General features: G+C 49.9%; 1 protein-coding gene across 1 annotated transcript in view; it reads right to left on the reverse strand.

Annotated features, from left to right (window-relative positions):
• The window catches only part of SPTB (spectrin beta, erythrocytic), a gene marked incomplete at both ends in the record, with an annotated part of 76,242 nt that overhangs the window by 42,242 nt on the left and 12,871 nt on the right, over positions 1-21,129 (reverse strand). Inside the window, 12 exons of the mRNA XM_080707615.1 lie at positions 721-1,591; positions 3,406-3,556; positions 4,230-4,532; positions 5,845-6,003; positions 6,706-6,823; positions 8,688-8,875; positions 9,667-9,779; positions 10,145-10,260; positions 10,557-10,637; positions 11,200-11,291; positions 12,417-12,590; positions 13,758-13,909. Coding sequence (XP_080563741.1) covers positions 721-1,591; positions 3,406-3,556; positions 4,230-4,532; positions 5,845-6,003; positions 6,706-6,823; positions 8,688-8,875; positions 9,667-9,779; positions 10,145-10,260; positions 10,557-10,637; positions 11,200-11,291; positions 12,417-12,590; positions 13,758-13,909 — 2,518 coding nt within the window. The remainder of the gene's footprint in view (positions 1-720; positions 1,592-3,405; positions 3,557-4,229; positions 4,533-5,844; positions 6,004-6,705; positions 6,824-8,687; positions 8,876-9,666; positions 9,780-10,144; positions 10,261-10,556; positions 10,638-11,199; positions 11,292-12,416; positions 12,591-13,757; positions 13,910-21,129) is intronic.

Raw genomic sequence — 21,129 nt, forward strand, 5'->3', positions numbered from 1 at the left:
TACCTTCCTTCCATAGCCAGCTGCTCCATTCCTGGGTAGGTTCAGGAAGAGCTGCCATGGGGCGGGAGGGTGTGTGTGTGTGTGTGTGTGTGTGTGTGTGTGTGTGTGTTATGAAAGGTGACCCTTTTTGGGTAAGAGTCCAAGACCCTCTAGCATCAATGCAGGCCAGCCTGCTTTGCTCCAGGGAGCAGCCTCTGTCTTCCTTGACCCCTGGGTTCTGTGCTTAGGTTGCTAAGATGCCACCTCTCCATCCACAGACGGAGCATGGCTCCCCATCCAGATGTACCAGAAGTGAGAGTGGCCTTGCAGACTGGTAGATTAAAAACTGGTCTCTGTGGCCCCTTGGAGATATGTGGCTTAGGGACTGCACAGACAGCTAGAGCTGGCAGGGTCCTAGCCTCTGAGCCCCTTAATTCAGAACAGCCTTACTTTTTGTGTGTTACATGAGGGTTCCACATAGAGTTCATTGAGCAAAGGCTGCTGTAGCTGAGAAGCAATTCAATAACTAGACTAGAACATCCCCTTTGCTTGAGGAATGCAATGCCCTGGTGGGGGAAGTGCCCAAGCCACAGGGCCAGAGTGGGACTCATGACTCCTGGAGCTGAGATTTTGCAACAAAGGACATCTCTTGGCCTTCAAAGAGATCCCTGGTGATCTACAGGTGGGAGATGATGGCTGGGCCTTGGGTGGTGAGGAGGACAGAGGCTGAGCCACCCTGACCTGTGCTGCACAACCTCCAGGTCCTCCAGGGTGTCTGGGATTTCCATCTCTTCCAGCCACTTCTCCTTCTCGCCCATCCACAGCTCACAGGCATCCGTCTCCCCGAACACTGTGTATAGGTCCAGGGCATCCTGCAGCCTCTGTCCACGCAAGTCTGCCTGGGCCACCACCTGCTTGTAGAGCTCCCGGAGGGCCTGTAGGCGATTGGTCACATCTGGGGAATCCCGGAACTCCTGTGGGAAGCCCTGGGCCTGCTGTTCCAGGTGATCCATCACCCCGCGGCTCTCCTCCAGCTCCTCCAGGAAGTCCTTGTGCTTCTTCCCCAGGGCCCGCGTGGCCCCTTCATCCTGTCCCACATCTTCACCCGAAAGCAGCCGGTGGGCATCTTGCAGCCAGGCCTTCAGATCATCTGCGTCGCCTTGGAACTGGAAGAAGTTCTCAGCGTCCTGGAGATTCTTCTTGCGAAAGGCAGCCAGCTCCTTCAGCTGGTCCCATTGGGCCGACACCTCCTTGACGCGGGCCTCGATCTGCGGGTGCCCAAACTGCTTGCGTGCGATCATTCCCTCAGCCTCTTGGAAGATCTGCTCCAGGTGGGTGTCCAGCCCACGGAGCTCATCCTCAAAGGCCTTGTGTTTGCGCTGTAGGATGAGCACACTAGTCAGGTCCTTGCCATAGTCCAGGGAAGAATAGATCTGCTCCTTCTCCTTGATCCAGCTTTCAGCCTCATCCATCTCCCAGAAGAACTTCCAGAGCCGCTTGGACTGCTCCAGCTGGGCCTTGCGTCCGGCAGCCATGTCGCTCAGCTCCCCAAAACACTGTTCCAGATGGCTGACACGGTCCTGGATGATCTGGGGGTCACAAGGTTGGTATCCTGGAGGAATAGAAGAAGGGAGGACACAGAAAGGGACAGGCTTCACTTATGGGCAAATTAGAATCAGGTTAGAATCATCCAATCTCAAAAGCTGTCATCCCACTGGGACTTTGGGATTAAATGTGGGATTTCTTGGTTACTCAGAGGTCAGGCAAGATTCTTTATGATTGGTCCCCACCAGACATCAGGAAAAAGGGAGATGAAAAGTTAAATCAGATAAGCCAGGCATGGTGGCGCACGCTCGTAATCCCAGCTTTCAGGAGGCTGAGACTGGAGGATCAAGGCTCACGGACAGCCTCAGCTACTTAGTGAGGCCCTCTGTAACTCAGTGAGACCCGGCTTCAAAATAAAGAATAAAAAGTAGGGCAGGGGCTATAGTTTGAAGGTCAAATGCCCCTGGGTTCCATCCCCAGACCCACACACACCAAAAAAAATTAAACCAGGCCGGGTGTAGTGGCGCACGCCTGTAATCCCAGTACTTTGGAGGCTGAGACAAGGAGGATCACAGTTTTGAGAAGAGTCGCAGCAAGTAGTGAGACTCTCAGCAACTTAGTGAGACCCTATTTCAAAATAAAATAGGGCTGGGAGTGTAGCTCAGAGGCAGAATACCCTCAGGTTCAATCTCCAGTACAAAAAAAAAAAGTTAAGTCAGAGCCAGGTGTGATGGCACACACTTTTAATCCCAGTAATTAGGAAGCTGAGACAAGAGAATTGCAGGTTTGCGGCCAGCATCCACAACTCAGTGAGTCCCTGTTTCAAAATAAAAGAATAAAATAGGGATAGGGATGAAAGTCAGAAAGACTGAGATCCACCCCCAGTACCACGGGGGGGGAAAAAAAAAAAAACAAGTCAGAGCCGGGCATGGTGACACATTCCTATAATTCCAGTACTTGGGAGACTAAGACATGAGCATCTCAGATTTGAGACCAGCCTCAGCAACTTTGCGAGATCCTGTTTCAAAATAAAAAATAGTCTTGGATTCAGCCAGGCGTGGTAGTGCACGCTTGTAATCCCAACATTCAGGAAGCGGAGACAGGAGGATTGAGGTTTGTGGACAGCCTCAGCTACTTAATAAAGCCCTTTGCAATTCAGTGAGACCCTGTTTCAAAATAAAGAATAAAAAAATAGGGCTGGGGGTGTAGCTGAAGGGTAGAATGCCCCTGGGTTCCAACCCCAATACCACAAAAATATTTATATACATAGTCTTGGGTTCAATTCTCAGTATCACACACACAAAAAAAGAAGTCAATTCTCAGTAGAAAATGCACAATATGACATTATTAACTAAAAAAGCTCTTATCCCAGTACTTGGGAGGCTGACACAGGAGGACCACAGGTTTGCAGCCAGCCTCAGCTACTTAGTGAGGCCCTCCACAACTTAGTGAGACTGTTTTGAAATAAAAAAAAAAAATAGGGCTGGGGGAATAGCTCAGAGGTGGAATGCCCCAGGGTTCAACCCCCAGTACCATAGGGAAAAAAAGAGCTCATGTATAAACTTCGAGGAGGAAGCAAGGGTTTTCCTTTAAGACCAAAATCTAGAAAATTAAATGGTCCTGGCCATAATAAACTAGCAAAAGGAATGAAAAGTGGATGGTGTCTTACTGACGCTTATAAACCCTTTCTGATTGTGGATTACTAAAGCAGCTGCCTGCTCTCTGGAGAGCTTTTCTATCGCTCAAGCTTTGCACACCATTACTTGATGAAAGAAGCCGATTCTAAATGTGGTTCTGGGAGGTTTATCCAAGTTGGGATGCTGGGTCGGAGGATGGGGCTGCGGTACCAGAGGCCTCAACAGGGAGACGCCCTCGCCTCACCTTTCCCCTCCGTGAACTGCAGTGTGGCTGCCGTGATAGCTTTCACTTTGTCCCCCTGGATGGCAATGTCGGCCTCCATCAGCTTGTGCTTCTGCAGCAAGTCCTCAACCTCCAACAAGTGCTTCCCAAACTCGGCAGACAGAAGGTGAGCCTGGCAAAGGACATGGCAGAGGGAGCAAGACGTGAGGAGAAGGGACCTTCCAAAGGTGTCCAGGAATCTGTGCAAGGGGAGACTCAGATGCAGGGAAACAGCTTCTGCTCAGGACTGAAGAAGCTAGAGAGCAGGAGATCCTCCCGGGGCCCATCAGCATCCTTCCTGGAAGGCCCTACAGACTCATCTACCACAGGTGTCTCGAAGCTTGGGGCCTGAGCATGTGCGTCTTTGGAAAGTTCTACAGTCAGTCTAATGTGTATCCTTAGTTGACACCCACTGCAGTAGAGCAGAATTCAGACTTCTCTGGTTGGCCCTAGGCTGGAAGGTCTGACTTCAAACCAGGGTCAGATTATAATCACTCAGGGCCTATTTCTCCAGGCTCCTAATTAATATCTGTCTCTTCTAGGCCCTGTAGGTTGTTCCCTGTGTGACCATGAACACAAGATTTCTTAGTCACTGGAGATACTGTGGAACTGGGCTAGTGACATCTGCCTGGATAGAGCAGAATGCGCCGAGGCAGATGCTGTCAGACACTCAGTTGCCTCAGTCTCTCCACTTTAGCCCAGGGCCGTGATTGGCCAGGAGGTACCTAAGGAAGCATGCTAACTGAGGCCCTGCGTGGATGCCACTGGCAGTTCTGAGGGGCAGGGCAGGCAGCCCCCAGGCCCACCTTGATCTCATCCATCCAATCGATGCTGTGCAGCATGTCCTGGAAGAGCTTCTGCAGCGCCAGGGTGGTCTCGAGCCTCTGGCGCCGGGAGCGCAGCAGCTCCTGCAGGTAGCTCCACAGGCGCAGGATGTTGTCCTTGCGGGCCATGATGCGCTTCTGGTCGTGGTAGTTCTCCTTCTCTAGCTCCTGGGCCAGGTCCTCCAGGGCTTTCACCCGCTCTTCGTAGGCAGCCGTGTCGGTCTCGATGGCCTCGTGCTTCTTCTTGGCGGCCTCCACGGCTGCCAGGTCGTACCCGAAGTTATCCTGCCCGCCAGGGACAGAAAAGGCAACTCAGTCAGGCTCCAAATGCAGAGACACACAGCAGGCCCCTTCAGCACAACTGCTCGGTGGGAAGGCGCATTCCCGAGAAGACAGTTCTGCTGTCTTTTGGCAGCCTGTCTTATCAGCCAAGTTCCCAAAACTGAATGTCTCACAAGAATCTCTAAAAGCAGCCCCTGACTTTATTCCCTGCGCCACACATGTGGGTGACACTACGAGTGTCTTTCTAGCAGAGCCCTCTGGTGGCGCGCTGGCACTCCTCACCCTGCCTCCTGGGGACCTGTCTGATTCTGGGTAGGAGGGGCCCCTTGCCCTTGGAAGCCACACAGCTGCGAACAGATGGTTTCCCCGTGCACTATCTGGGGCGCACGTACATTCTCCATTGCTCTGGTACACTTGCTACCCCCTTTCTGGACAGAATTTAATTTGATTCCAAAGCTCTAAGTGGGAGGAAACAGATGCTCTCATGGAAAATCAGCCCTGGGATCCATTCTTAGCTGGTGAGATATGTGCCAGGCCTAGAGGCCACAGTCAAAAAGGCACATCTGATATAGACAGGTACACTGACTTCACCTATTCCCAGAGACCCATCATTTAATATCAACTCTGACCCCCATGGTTGTTGATGTGATGATATACATAAGAGGACTTCAGGGGCCAGTTCCAGACTGTGAGGATCTTTACTAAAAAGGGGACCTAATATGTGCTGGAGGTATAGCTCAGTGGTAGAGTGATTGCCTAGCATGCATGAGGCCCTGGGTTCCAATCCCAGCACACACACACACACACACACACACACACACACACACACACACACACAGAGAGAGAGAGAGAGAGAGAGAGAGAGAGAGAGAGAGAGAGAGAGGGGTGAGCCGAGCATGGTGGTACACGCTTGTAATCGTAATCCCAGCATTTGGGAGGCTGAGACAGGAGGATCGGAGGATTTCAGTTTGTAGACAGCCTCAGCTACTTAGTGAGGACCTTTACAACTCAGTGAAAGTTTAAAAATAAAGAATAAAAATTAGGGCTGGGAGTGTCACTCGGAAGTAGAATGTCCCTGGGTTCCATCCCCAGTACAGAGCGAGAGTGAGAGAAGAGAGAGGGGAGAAAGATTGATTTAATAAATTGCAAAGAGTTCTTCCTCAGATACAATCTTGGTCCAGAAGATCTTTGCAGCAAGGATTGAGGAGTAGCTTATCCAGCTGCTGCTGAGAGCTGGCTCAGGCTCCCGTCTGGTTGAGAGCCGGGGCTCTACACACTTCCTCTCTCCTGCCATCCCCAAGCGTGTCCCCCTTACCTGGGTCACGAGGCGCTGGTTTTCACTGAGCCACGTCTCTCTCATGGCGGCCTTCCGGTCAAAGCGCCTGGCCAGCTGTTCCAGCTTCTCCTGCCGGATGAGCTCACTCCTCAGGGCCAGCTCCCGCTGATACTCAGCTTCTTCCAGGCTTTCCCAGGCCTGCACGGGTAGAGGGAGAATTCTTGGGGCACAGGAGAAACAGGAAGGCTTGGGGTTTTTTCTCTTCCCAGACACAGAGTGATTTCAAAAATCTAGGTGGAGCCTGATGCTCTTGGGTGATGCTCTTGGGGCCTGAGCAGGCACGTTTTAGCATACCCAGGTTGTAGCAGGTTAAAGTTCAGTGACGGCTCTCTGGCTTCATGTCTGAGCCAACGAAAAAGAAAAGGAACACAGGCCATAATCTTCCTGTTCCCTTTTCCCCTAAACCTGCCTCAGATTCTTGGCCTAAAATAATGTTTTCTACCTCTCGGGAGGCTCAGTAAATTCTTGTTGACTAAATGGCTACCTCCAATTTATTAGAACTCACAGATGGTGTTAAGTCTCCAATCCTCAGAAACATCATAAGGCATTTCCCTTCTGCTATAAGTGATTAACATTCCCTATTCAAAGACAAATTCAAGGTTCTATAGAGGACAGGCTGAGCAGCTGGCTCCAAAGAACTGACTCTGGGAGTCTGAACATGGAGCTGAAGGATAGTTGTTAGAGTTTGGCCACTCAGACCACCTTCTGATAACTCCCCCAAATAGCCAGGATGCAATTAATAACAGCTTGGTTTAAGCTTATCCAGTGACCATTCCCTGTCCCCTCACAGTAGGAACTCAGCCAACCCATGGGCAAAGCGTAATGGAAAACACCAGGTACCCGGTTGATGTCAGAAACTAGTTTTCCATCATGGGGCGTATACACTTTCTGATTGTTGGCTCTCATCCGGGACTGGATGGTAAAAAGCAGGACTTCTAGATTCCCCTTCTCCTGAAACCTGTTGAGAAAACAGAGGTAGAGACATTAATCAAATAGCTGGCTGAAGTCAACAGGAGCCCTGGCATCTTGGGTCTTAGACAGCAAAGTATTATTTCCTTTAAAAAAAAGAAAGTAAAGGGAAGTCATAGGTCTACTTACCTGTTAACATGTCTATCTTTCTCACCAATGGAAATCTAATAGGAGTTTGAATCTTTATAACACAAATGAGAAAACACAATGGCTACCACAGCATTTATCAATAGCTTCCATAGCTACCAAGAGTATTCTGGTAACTCATAAATATCAAGTTTTACCTGCTGATACAGAGAAGCCTCTCTCTGCTCTGCCAGGGATGAAGGTTTCTGACTAACTCTTCAGACAGAAAGTCAATAAACCTAAGAAGCAGCACTAGCCACAGGGGACACACTGCACTGACAGCAACTGCACCCCACTCTCAAGGAGCGAGCCCCCAAGAGGTCCTATGGGCCAGATGTTCCCAAGGATCAGGAAAGGCTGGGCTCCTGGAGGATTTAGGTAGAGGAGATAAGAACTAGCAGCAGGACAGATATCTACCACATGGGGTCCAAGCTCCAGCTGACCGGGTCCTCTCACATCTCTTCATGAACCCAAGGATCTAAGCAACTCTACATCCCTGACATGGTCATCAGTACTGGCTATTTGCAAGGTCTTCTCCTTAAGCCCAGCCCAACAGATGTCAGTGCTCACAGGCACTGACAGGTTGAGTCCCTAAAGCACTGTCTACACAGCCAAGAGGTAACACGTCTGTGTGCGGTGCCTGGTAGACTTGCAGGGGATGGCATCTGAACTGAACCTAGAACTTTAAAAGTGGGTTGGTGTCAGGCTGGAAACCAGACACTTGTTTATAGTACATCCTAGACTCTGTCTCACCTTTCCTTGTTTGAGAGTCTTGAATGAAGAGCGTGGGAGATGGGAGGGAGAGGAACAAAGCAGAGGATGCTACCAATGAACTAGAAACCTCCAGGGGGCTAATGGCTGATGAGCTTGAGTGCCTGTGTGAGTGTGTGTGTGATTGTGAGTACATGCATGCATCTGTGTATATATGGTTGTGAGTAATATGGGCTTGCATTATTCTATGTATATTCTATGCATACATAATTCTATGTATATTCTGATATATAATTCTGTGTAATTATATGTATATAGCCCATGCATGTGTGTGGTTGTTTTGTACGAGTTCATGTGTTGTGTTTGTGCATGGTTATGGATGTGTGCATGCATATGTGTATGTGGTTGTATGTGAATGTGTTTGCATAAATGTGTGTGCAAACACATGTGTGTGGGCGTACATGCATTCACTGAGTGTGTGTGCATGTGTGTGCACACATGTACCTTGTGATTGTGTGTGTATGTGTGTGCCTGAGAGTACACAATGAAGCTGGGCGGTGCAGAGACTCTGAGAGCAGGCTTAGTGCGCGGCTGATGAGCAGCGACAGATGGGAGAGAAAAAGACGGATGTATTTGATCACAAGGCCCCACGCAGAGAGCTCAGGGGCTGAGATTCAGAGGTCATCACCAGTAAACAAACCAGCAGCTCAGGACATAGACAAAAGAGGAGCTCTCCAGCACCAGCTCTCCAAACAGACTCAGAAGCCTGAAATTCCCCTCCTGTTCCCCATCAGGGGGCTAGGAAAGCACTTTCTCTGACGATGAGTTGGGGTTTCTCAGCAGCGCCTGTTCCCTGTAAGCTGAGAGCCCGAGAGCAAGGTGACCAAGAGGGGCATGAAACAGGTGACAAGTGTGTAACTCTCGAACCTGGAGGATGTGGCTCGGAGCCCAGCTCTACCTTTGGGCAGTCGGGGTCTCAGCCCCTGGTGACCACCCTCCCCAGCCAGGGCCCTCACTTGGGTGGCTTCTCCACGGTGCGGTAGGTGCTGAAGGCCTGCAGCTGCTGTTGGACGCCCGCCAGCGAGTTGGCAAACTTGCGGCTGTTCAGGACGCTAATGGTCTGCTCGATCCAGGTGAGCAGGTCCGAGGCTAGCCCACTGTACTTTTCGATCATCTTCTCGGTCTCGATGGCATGGTCAATGACCTAAGGAACGGCCTTGTTACTCATTCTCATCAGAAGGGCGACACCACGGTGGGGCTGCCGATTAGAACCACAGCTGAGGTGCCTGAAGGGGCTTCCACCTCATAAGCCCTGGAGCTTATTCAGGCTGGGTTTGTCCCTGAGGCCCAGACTGCTGCTAAGGCAGAGGCATGGACTGAAAGCAGGTGAATCCCTCCTCTTGCACTGGCAAAATCAGCAGGGAGCTGGTCCCCACCAACCCGGGGCTTGGGAGCATCTGCCCCCACTAACCCTACACAAGACAGGTAAGCTCCCTGCACCCTGGGCCCCCGTAAGAGCTGGCATCACTCATTTACTTTTCCAGTGTGTGTTAGGAATCAAGGGCTGCTTTTGCTGATTACCAGGCACGCGAAGATGAACTGGTCCCCTTTCTTGAGGAACTAACAACCCAGGGGGGGAGGGATGAGGCGATGAGGCTCTACACAGTGTGGTTCTTGGTATAATGTGGGGGCCTGAGAGGTCTGAAGTCACAACACACTTATCAGATAAGAGCCTGTGGTGGTTCCTGTGGGGATGCCCATGACACAGGAGTCTCCAGCTCAGAGCTAGAGGCTGCAGCCTTTTAGGACAGACACAGACCTGCTTTGGAAGAAACTGGGGAATTTTATGGGAAACTTTAGAGGAAGTTAGAGGTAGCTGTTCTGCACCTCCCACTGTAGCTGAGGCCCAGAGCCCTTAGGAGGGGCAGGGAGACAGTCAGCCTGGGGTGGCAAACAGGGAAACCTCACGGCCGTGCTGGCGACAGAGCTCCATACCTTGCCCACGCGCTTGCCCTCCACTGCCAGCACCTTCATCTTGGAGAAGTAGTGGTAAAACGCCACCACGTAGGTGATGATGGATTTCTCATCAGGGTTTTCTGTAAAGACATCTGCAAGGGGGAAAGGGGGCCCTCTTAGCACCAAACTGAAAGCCACGAGGGTCAGGCTCTGAGGGTTTGGCCGTGTTCCTCCAAGTTCAACTGCAGGCATCAAGGGATGACTAATGCACCTGGGTCTGCAGTTTTAGATGATGCTGGGATGCATATTAGGACCATAAGCTCCAAAAGCAAAAGGAAAAGGGCTCCAAAGTCCACAACAGACCTCTGCACAGGCCAGAGGAGGTGCTGGGAAGCCACTTGGAGCTGAGGTGCAGAGCCAGGCCTTCCCGCGTTCCCTCACCATGCCCGCACCCGGCCAGCCTCCAGGAGTCCCATCAGCTGGCTCCATCCTGAACAGTAAAGTGGGTTTGGCTCACCTTCGGGGTCGAGGAGCGGGATAATTCCGAGCTGGCGTTCCGCCACATCAAATGCGTGTTCTAGGTTATGCCGGGCATTGGAGTCCTTCAACTTGTCAAAGTCGATCAGGTCGGGCCTGGGGATGAAGCCTGACTGCTTAAAGGGAGTGGCTACGGCAGCCACGATTATAGGCAGCCCTAGCACACGGCGAGGACACCCGGCAGGCGCAGGGAGCTGGGCCGTACAGGAACAGGGGAGAGGGGCAGCTATGCACACCAGCTTGTTGGGAGAGTGAGCAGCAGGTGTGACTGGCACTTCAGGGAAGCAGGCACATCGGGGTGAGAGGAGAAATAGGGGTGGAGGCAAGAGTCCTGTGGCCTCTGCGCACGTCCAAGTCCCACACCTGCCCCCGGGCCCTCTCCTCCCTCCTACCGGTGCTTATGTATCAGGGCATTAAAGGCCAGGCCATCCTTCCAGCTGGAGGTGAAGTTGGTAACGTTGACGTGGGGATAGCTGCATTAAAGACAAACATTGACACTTCAAAAACAGATTCTTTTTGTGTCCCCAAACAGATGGGCTGAGGGTGAAAACACCGGAGAGGAATGGACCTTCTTGGGCTGCTTCAACACGAGAGCACAGCTAAGCCACACAATGGTGCCCTCCCATAGACTGTGCCCTCTACACAGACTCCACCTCAGACCAGAGGCGACTCCCCCTCCCCTTCTTTTTGTGGTGCTGGGGGCTGAACCTAGGGGAGCTCTACCTCTGAGCTACACTCTCAGCCCTTTTTATTTTGGAATAGGGTCTTGCTAAGTTGCCGAGGCTGGCCTTGAACCTGCGATACTCCTCTCTCAGCATCCCAAACACTGGAATCAAGGCATGTGCCACCATGCCTGGCATCAGAGGCAGCTTTGGAAAAGAATCCTGCATCCCAGGCCCTGGGTCAGGATAGACGGCATCGATAATGTCAAAGCTGCTATAGTTCTAGGTGATGATTTCTAGTGTCCCTTGGAGATGGCAGCACCTGGGGGGCAGTGGAGGATGTGGTAAGGGTAGGGTGCCAAGGCACACATACCCTGCTGTCTTCATCTGACACCATAACAGCAGTGCATCCTTGGCTGAGCGTGTCTCACGACCTTCCTGAGTCTGGACAACAATGTCCTGAATCTGAGGGTGGCAGAGAAGAGGAGAGGAGAGAGGAGAGAGAGGGTGAGGGAGGGAGAGGGAGAGGGAGAGGGAGAGAGAGGGAGAGGGAGAGGGAGAGGGGGAGAGGGGAGAGAGAGAGAGAGAGAGAGAGAGAGAGAGAGAGAGAGAGAGAGAGAGAGAGATCGATCTGCATTCAGCTCTGAGCCTTCCTGCTTTCCCTGGAGAGCCTCCCACCCTCCGTCTTCTCTATAGCCGTCCAACTCCAATCCTGGGCCTGTAGCAACACCACCCAGAGGCCCTCAGTCCCAGTCGTCCATCTCCCTGCCTCAGTCAGCCGGAAGCACAGGGACAACTTCCTCATGCCAGAGGAGACAACTCATGAAAAACTAAGGGGACACTGAGAATCAGCAAGAAGCCCCGACTCCTCCACTGAGGGTGCAACACCCTGCAAAGTGGTGGAACAGCACAGACCCTGGACGGTGTGCCCTGGACGGTGTGCCCTGGACGGTGTGCTTTTCTCATTGGCATTTCCTCCTGCTGCTTCATCCTTCCCGATGCTGCAGTTATTATCATTTAATCTTACACACTCTTGGGGAGTGAGATCAGACACCAGGACAGCTAGGACGAGGAGTCAGGCCATGGGTTGTGTGCTCCTCTTCCTCCCGCCTTGCCTCCCAGAGCTCCATCCTCCTGTCCTAACCAGCACGTGTGAGGCCCCCACTCCTTCTAAATTTCCTTAGGGATAATCTTGACCTTGAGCTTCAGAGTGAGAAAAGTTTCTGACCAAAGTGCCTGAGAGAAGATTTGGTGCACTTTTTTTTTTTTTTTGCAATTTCCAAATTAAACTTAAAAAAAAAAAAACGGAAAAGTCATACACAAGGAGGGAAGGGATAAAAAGTAGATCCTTCTGCAGACCATCATCCAGCTGCTAACTGACTTCTACCTTTTCCCTCAAGAGACTTCTTGCTCTACAGCTGGGGAGCGCTCCCCGAGCCTCAGCACTCTGGGGAGACACTGGAGATGGGTTCTGCTTCCAACAAGCACGGCGTCCACAAACACTCATGCTCCATCCACCGCTTTGTAAGATTGCTGAGCCCCGGCCGGCCTCGAGAGGCCTCCCTGAGTTCCTCTGCCCCTCGCACTCACCTGAAAGCGGAGGATGATGGTCCAGATGAGGCCCAGGACCAGGCGATGGTTGCCATCCACGATGTCGTGGGAGCCCATGTTTTCCAGGTGCACACGCTGCTCCTTGAGGAACTGCAGGGCCTTGTCCACATTCTCTAGGCAGTGGATGCGCATCTTCCCCTTGGTGGGCCTTGGCTGGGGGGCAGCAATGGCCCCAGTGGGCACAGAGGGCCTACAGGTCACCCAGAGGTGGGTGCAGCCCGGACCAGCCCTTGTCCTCACCCCCATTCTCCACTCTCCTGGCCAAACTTTTGAGTTTTACAATTGTGCTGGATACTTTTCAACCCCTTCTTTTCAGCAAACTTTGGAGACTCCCTGTCCCGAGCACCCAGGATGGATAACCAGGATGCTAGGCGACCTTCCGGGTCTGAACACAGCCTTCCGAGTGGGTGTGTTCAAACACAGTATCGCAATGCACAGTTGACTGGGCACTTACTCTGCCAGACACAGTTTTAAGAAGCAATTACTCCAGATCAGTGAGGACTTTTAATTTCATAATTGATAATGGACCCACCCCGGCCAACCAACCTCTGCCTTCCACTAAATGCCTCCTGCTCAAATACATGATGCTAACAGTGTCATGTGAAAGGATCCCAAAGGAATCCCAGGGTAGCCCCCTTGAGAGGACTTTCAACACAGGGGAAGAGCAGAACTTCAGCCTGGAGCTGAAAAGGAGACAGAAAAACCTGGTACACTGATTCAAACCTTGAGCATCTCAGACCGCATCCTCAGCTATAGGGATCAGCGCCCTTGCTCTACACATGGTAGAAATGGAGGCAAAGAGGGTCCTGCTTGACGGGCCCAGGGTCACCAAGAAATAACTGAGGAAGAACGCGTGTCATCACCAACTTCCCCTTCAGAGGCAACTGTATTGCCGAGTGGGCACAATGAGAGGGCCTCTTACAGAATTCCACTGTGTGCCACAAGGCACACAGCAAACTCTCTTCTACACTTGTCTCTTGCTTCCAAGAGGGATGTACATTTCTCCAGCACTCCCTACACCTCAGCCCGTTCCAGGGAGCTCCAGACGCCCAGACCCCGGGGAGGGCGACAGAGCTCTGTGTGGCTTCTGGGAGGAGTGTGAAGGGTTGGGCGTGAATGGTCAGATGGGCCAGGATTTCTGGGGCTAGTCAGGGAACCCAGTCAGTCACATGGACACTTGGCATTGTAAGTAATGGAAATCCTCAGAGAAACCCCAGCAGGCCATGAGAATCTGAGATGCTCCTAACCATGTCTTTCCTGAGGGGGCTGATGGCATCAGCCTCAGGCCAGCGGAGGGGACAGCACAGGAAGGGGCTTTACCAGCATCTCTCCTGAGAGCACCTCCAGCAGCTTGATGAGCATCCGCCCATCCCGCAGGTCCTTGTAGAGGTCGCTGATACGGCAGGACACGCGGGCCAGGTGGGAGTTCACCCATTTTGTGAAGGTCTTCTTTTGAACCACTTCCCGCTCGTCTGGGTGGGGAGAAGAGCCGTGGGTGAGCTGCCTGGCTGGCAGGGCCAAGGCAGCGTGGGGCAGAGGGGCTTCCCCTTAATCCCAGGTCCCCCGCGCCTGACAGGGAAGGCAGATGTATTCGCTCCATCCCCTTCCCAGAGCACATGTGGTCTCTGAAAACCTGGGTCCAGCAGGACCAAGGCCACAGAGACATGACTTCCGCCACCACATGCAAGACACCCTGATTCAGTCTGTTTCCCACCACCAGTAAGAATATTCTAGACTGTTGTGTCACTGAATTCAGATTTCAATGTTAAATCTATCCATCCATCCATCTATCCATCCATCCATCATCCATCCATCCATCCATCCATCCATCCATCCATCCATCCATCCAATATTCCTTCTGCCTAGAATGCTTCTTCTTGTCTCCCTCCACTCCTTCCCATCCCCTTCACCTAATTCCTATTCATCCTTTTAAGATTCCGTGTAAGCCAAGCACTGCTGTAATCACAGTACTTGGGAATCTAAGAAAGAAGGACCACAAGCCAGGTGTGTTGGCGCACGCTTGTAATCCCCATGCTTGGGAGGCTGAGACAGGAGGATCGCACAGGTTTGAAGCCAGCCTCAGCTACTTAGTGAGGCTCTCAGCAACTTAGTGAGACCCTGTTTCCAAATAAAATATAAAAAAGTAGGTCTGAGAGTATAGCCTGGAGGTAGAAAGCCTCTGGGTTCCACCCCTAGTACCACCAAAAAAAAAAGAAGAAGAAGAAGGAGGAGGAGGAGGAGGAGGAAGAGGAGGAGGAGGAGGATTACAGGTTCAAGACGAGCCTCAGCAACATTGTGAGACTCTTGGCAACCTCGCCAGATCCTGCCTCAAAACAAAACTAACTAACTAACTAAATAAATAAATAAGGGCTAGGTTGTAATTAAGTGGTAGAATGTCCCTGATTTCAGTCCTCAGTAACCCGCCGCCACCCAAGATTCAGTGTGAATGGACTTGTTCAGAGAGCTTCTGACCCCCTTGCTGGGGTGAGTCTCTCTATATGTCCTGACTCATGCATTTTCAAGTTGTAGGTATGACTCTCCTGCAAGACTGTGGCCTCCCAGGGAAGTCTGTCTTGATTGCTTCTCCAGGCTCCATGGGGCCTGGAGCCTGGCACATAGATGGTGCTTCCTAGCTATATGGTGGGTAACTGTACAAATTTTTATTTGGTTCTTAATGTGTTGCAGGCCTGTGCTAGGCCTGATAACATGTAAAGGCAAAACCAATTGCCTGCTTACAAGGAGTTCCGGGGAGGTCGAGAAGGGTGAGCACAGGAAGAGCTAGGGTTTGCAGAGCTAGGGTCCATGCAGGGTCAAGGGGTGTGAATGCTGGGGCAGGGGCGGTACACTGTGTCATGCTTTCTCAGCCCCATCATGGCAGGCAGGGGTTCTTGATCCTCACTCAGCCTTGTGACCCCAAGTCACCACCAGCCCAAATGGAGCTCCTGGCCCATGCTGTCCCAGTTTGCGTGGGTAATTCGTGTGTGTGTGTGTGTGTGTGTGTGTGTGTGTGTGTGTGTGTGCGCGCAGGGGGGTATTGGGGATTGAATCCAGGGGCAGGGGCATTCTGCCTCTGAGCTACACCCCTAGCCCTATTTTATTTTTTATTTTGAAACAGGGTCTCACCAAATTGCTGACGGCCTTGCTAAATTTCTGGGGCTGGCCAAGAACCTGTGATACTCCTGTCTCAGCCTCCAAGTGCTGGGATTACAGGTGTGTGCCACCACACTCAGCTTCAAGTGAGTAATTCTTGGTAAAAAAAAAAAAAAAAAAAAAATGCTAGTTGATTCATCTAGATTAGGACTAGAGAGGAAACCAAAGACTCAGTATAAAGAAAGAGGGGAAAGTGGTAGAGGGGAGAAAGAGAAAAAGGGAGAAAAGAGTGGCAGAAACAAAGAAACAAAATTGAAACAACAGGAGAGAAACAAGAAGGCGGAGTGAACCCTCGCTCTGTCTGGCTTTGTGAACAGTTCGTGGCGATTGGCTCCTGGCCACTCGAGTTTGAAATTTCAGGGCAGGAGCAGAACTGGCAGTGTGGCTGTGCCTCCGCCCCTTGCAGGGCCCCTGGGGTGGGCCCCGGAGGATGCAGAGCGGCCAGCCCGGAGGGAACCGTGCGGGTCTGTGGGAGCAGGCTAGATGCGCGCTCTACTGAGCCCAAACCGTGGAAGGGTTGGCTTTTTAAATTATTAAATATCCGGCTTAACAACAACAACAACAACAGGAGCCCAGCCAGGACTGCCTCAAGGGTATACTGCTGGCAGTTCCTGAGGCTCGCAGCATCAAATTCCTTCCTACTTCATGGCTATTTTCGTGTTAGGAACTCAGCCTCTTTATTCATCTGTTCATTCATTCAGCAAATGTTTACTGTACAACCATCAGGTGCCAGGCTCTGGGTGGAGGCAGGGAATTCAAGGACAAGACTGTCGCCATCCCTGAGGCAGACAGCCTTTGTTATCAACATAACGGGTGTTTGAGTCATAGGTGGGAAATCCTATGGCAGTCACCTAAATCACATTTCCAAGAAGAGGAAAAATACTAGCCCAGGCCAGTGGAAACCTACACAAATATAAAATTAAAATGGCATTCACTTTGGGCCTTTGGGCAAAGTTTCATGGGGAGACCCTTATGCTACCTTTTTGTCCAAAGCAAATTAAAATGTTTTCCTGGTTGCTTCAGCAACATGTAACTAACATTTTGATGATGTGCGGGATGAAAAGCAATAGCATTTATTCTGGGGCATTTTTGGATTCAACGGAGTCAGCTAGAGTCCCCAGGGCTTTCCCTAGAAACCAGCTCTGTCCTTTAAGTGTCTCGCCCTTTCCAATCAAACATGCGACTTTTGATAAAGGGACTGGGATTTTTAGCCCCTTTAGAGGTGAGTGTCCCCAAAAGCTAAGTCCTTTTTTCCTTCCTCATTTTCCTGTCTCTAAGAATCCCCAAATTTTGTAACCTGGGTGTTAAGACCTGTTTATTTGGGTCTGCCTGAAAGGCAAGGAATTGCTTTTAGCTGGGGACACAGAATTTAATTTCAGGCTGCTAGGCTGGCAGAAGTCTCACAAAACATCCTTAGACCTCCCTAGTTTCCAACACAGAATGATGCCGCCTGGACCTCAAAGTGCTAGAGCTGCATATTTGGAGCCCAGCCGTGGCCTCCTGGCTGCCTTCACTTAAAGGCTGGGGTGAAATTACCCAGCATCCCCAGCATCCTGAACCACTTTGCAGTGTTGAGATTCCAGAGGCTAATGATGATCAAAAGGAGAGAAAAGGCCCAGGGGTGGGGATTAATTTCCATTAGCTCACTCGCTCGGCTGCTCTACATCGCCACGCTCAGCACATTCACTCCTGCACAGCCCAGACACTCCTCTGGAGCCTCCTGGGCACGGGAGAGGCGGGTGGCCCACAGCCAGCGGGTTGGGCGCCCTGGTAATGTGGACAGGAGGGGAAGCGGCCACGCACCAGCCTGATGTCCCCAGGGGCCCAGGATATCTTGCTGGGGACTTGTGGGAAGGAAGCCTCAGCAAGGCCCTGCCTTGTTTCCAGAGCCCGAGCCCGAGCCCTGCCCATGCAGGAAAGCATGGGTGAGCCAGGCCTCTGCTGCCTTCAGACCTGGGGCCTCTCCATTCCTTTCTGCCCCTCTGCCTTTCCCCTCCAGTGGCCAGCCTCACTCTCCCCTTAGGACCACCTCTAGAAAACTCATCTTCCTCACTGACCAGCTCTAACAGAATTATCACTTGGGTGTCATGATAGGTGACCTCTTTCATATAACTCCCTTCAAAGGTTTAGTTTGAGGCCAAATAGACCCTTGAAACCAAAATCTTCCAATATTTATCCACTGATAAGCGAGTTCATGCACAGAACGTGCTGGCACACAGCAGACATGCCATCGTGTTTCTCATTATTCCCCACCACTGTCCCTCTGTGCCACATGACCCCAGGCTGGAGGCCATGCGGGCACACCACAGTGCACGCGCCCAGAGGCCTCGGGACCTATGGAGGAGACAAGACACAAACTCCCTGAGTTATTTTGCAGCCACACAAGAAATAAATGGCGATTAATTTTAATAACATAATGCTGGCCAGGCATGGTGGCACATGCCTTTAATCTCAATATTGGGAGGCTGAGAAAGGAAGACCACAGGTTCAAGGCTGACCTCAGCAATATAGAAGGATCCTCAGCAACTTAGTGAGACCCTCTTTCAAAATACAAAAATGCAATAGGCTTGGGGATATATAGCTTGCAGGTAAAATGCCCCTCATTTCACTCCCCAACACCACCACTTACCACAATCACCACCACTAAGAAAAAGGAGAAGGAGAAGGAGAAGGAGAAGGAGAAAAAGGAGGAGGAGGAGGAGGAGGAGGAGGAGGAGGAGGAGAAAGCTGGGCGTGGTGGTGCATGCTTGTAATCCCAGCATTTGGGAGGCTAAGACAGAAGGACTGAGGTTCACAGACAGCCTCAGCTACTTAGTGAGGCCCTCCGCAACTCAGTGAGACCCTGTTTCAAAATAAAGACTAAAAATAGAGCTGGGGGAATAGCTCCATCCCCAGTACTGCTAAAAAGAAAAAGAAGGAGGAAGAGGAGGAGGAGGAGAAGAGGAGGAGGAGGAGGGGGAGCAGCAGCAGCAGCATCGGAGGAAGAAGGATAAACAAATGCTGCCACAAGGTAATATTGGATTAGTTACCAGATAAATGGCCTATATAATGAATGTTTGAGGGGTCAAGAAGACAGAGCTCTTTTTTTGTGTGTAGTACTGGTGTTTGAACTCAGGGGCATTCTACCTCTGAGCTACACCCCCAGCACTATTTTTTATTCTTTATTTTAAAACAGGGTCTCACTGAGTTGCAAAGGGCCTCACTAAGTAGCTGAGGCTGTCTGTGAACTGCGATCCTCTTGTCTCAGCCTCCCAAGTACTAAGATTACAAGCATGCACCACCACGCCCAGCTCTGAGAAGCTCATTTCTGACTGGAGTCATGGAGGGGTGCTTGTGAAGAGAAGCACACTGAATATATAGAGGGGGAGGGAGACAGGGAGACTGAATGAGCCTTAGAAGACAGAACGAAAGGACAGCACAGATTCACAGGCCCCTGAGAGCTACAGGTTAGAAAATAGGTTTATTCTTTTCTTTTTTTGGTGTGTGTGTGTGTGTGTGTGTGTGTGTGTGTGTGTGTGTGTGGTACTGAGGGTGGAAACCAGAGGCTTTCTACCTCCGGGCTATACTCTCAGACCTTTTTTTTTTATATTTTATTTGGAAACAGGGTCTCACTAAGTTGCTGAAAGCCTCACTAAGTAGCTGAGGCTGGCTTTGAACCTGTGCGATCCTCCTGTCTCAGCCTCCCAAGCGCGGGGATTACAAGCGTGCGCCACCACGCCAGGCAGAAAATAGGTTTCAAACATGATGTGGAAGTACTAGAAAGAGAGGCTAAGAAGTTTAGATTTAATCCTAGAGGCAAACAGAACCACAGAAGATTTGGCAGGGTCATTTCCTGAAATATTAATTTGTAAGGCTCCCAAAGGTAATAAAAAAAACAAAATGTTTTAGATTATATTTCAAAAGAAATGTGCAAAATCGATACAGAGAAAATCTTAAAAGTCTCCTGATGCAAACAAAAGAAAATATGAACAAATAGAAAGGCATATTGAGTTTTGTTTTGTTTTGTGGAACTGAGGATTGAACCCAAGGGTGTTTATCTCCAAGATATACCCTGAGCCCTATTTATTTTTTATATAAAATCAGGGTCTCATTGAGTTTCTGAGGCTAGCATTGAACTTGCAATCCTCCTGTCTCAGCCTCCCAAGTACTGGAATTACAGGTGTGCACCACCACAACTGGCCCACACTGAGTTATTAAATAAGAAAACTCAATATCATTAATATGTCAATTTACTCTAAATTAGTATATATTTAATAGCATTTAAATATATTTACATTATGTAACTTGAATTTGGGAGAAACTAAACAAATGATTTTAAGAATTCATTGGAAAAATAAGCAAAAAAATCTAGGAAAATTAAAAAAAATAAAAGTAGTAATAGGCAACTAACCTCAGATATTTGTCTTATCAAAGAAGAAAGTATACTTGTAGTGAAACTGTGTGGTATTAGCATATGAAAGATGGTCAGGTCAATAGAACAGAAATAATCCCAAGAACATATGAACATTTAATATCTGACAAAGATGCATTTCACATATAAAGGGGAAAGAACGAATATTTGCTATATGGTGTTTCCAAAACTACATGGCCATCTAGGAAAAGTTAAATTTATACCGAATATTTCAGGATAAGTCAATTGTATCATGAGCTGAAATATATAAATGAAACACAAAAATACCAAAAATCAATTATGCTAGAATTTAAAAAAAATTAATAATGTTAGTGAGCCAGGTGTGGTGGCACACACATTTAATCCCAGTACTTGGGAGGCTGAGACAAGAGGATCACAGGTTCAAGTCTAGCCTCAGCAGCTTAGCAAGATCTTGTTTTGAAATATAAACTAAAAAGGGCTGGAGGTATAGCTCAGAGGTAAAATGCCCCTGAGTTCAATCCACAGTACAAATAATAATAATAATAATAATAATAATAATAATAATAATAAAATAATTATTTTAGTATAGGAAAAGGTTTTCTCAATATGACACAAATTCCAAAAGCCATAAAATAAAACATTGAAAGTTCAACTACATTAAAAATTTTGTGTGTGTGTGGGATAAAATGCCACAAGCAAAGCCAAACTGATCAGGAAAGCGTTTGTGACATACATCTTTCTTTCTTCCTTGCACCTCAGCCATGAGGTGGGCAGCTTTTGCTCCACTGTGCGCTTCCTGCCATCATGAGGGGCCTTACCCCAGGCCCAAAGCAATGGAGCCCATCAACCATGGACCAAACCTCTTGTGAGCCAAAATAAACCTTTGTTCTTTATAAATTGATTATATCAGGCATTTGTTACAGTGACAGAAAGCTAATAACACAAACACCTACAGGTTGATAAGGAAAAAGCCCAACGCTGTCAACAATTAAGAGGGGAAAAAATTACAAAAGTTTCTTAAATATGTAAAAAGTTGGGCCGGGTGTGGTGGCACACACTTGTAATCCCCCCATTCAGGAGGCTGAGACAGGAGGATTGCAATTCACGAACAGCCTCAGCTACTTAGTGAGGCCCTCTGCAACTTAGTGAGACCCTGTTTCAAAATAAAGA

The sequence above is a fragment of the Muscardinus avellanarius genome, assembly GCF_963383645.1.
Source record: "Muscardinus avellanarius genome assembly, chromosome: 12".
In the NCBI taxonomy this organism is placed as follows: domain Eukaryota; kingdom Metazoa; phylum Chordata; class Mammalia; order Rodentia; family Gliridae; genus Muscardinus; species Muscardinus avellanarius.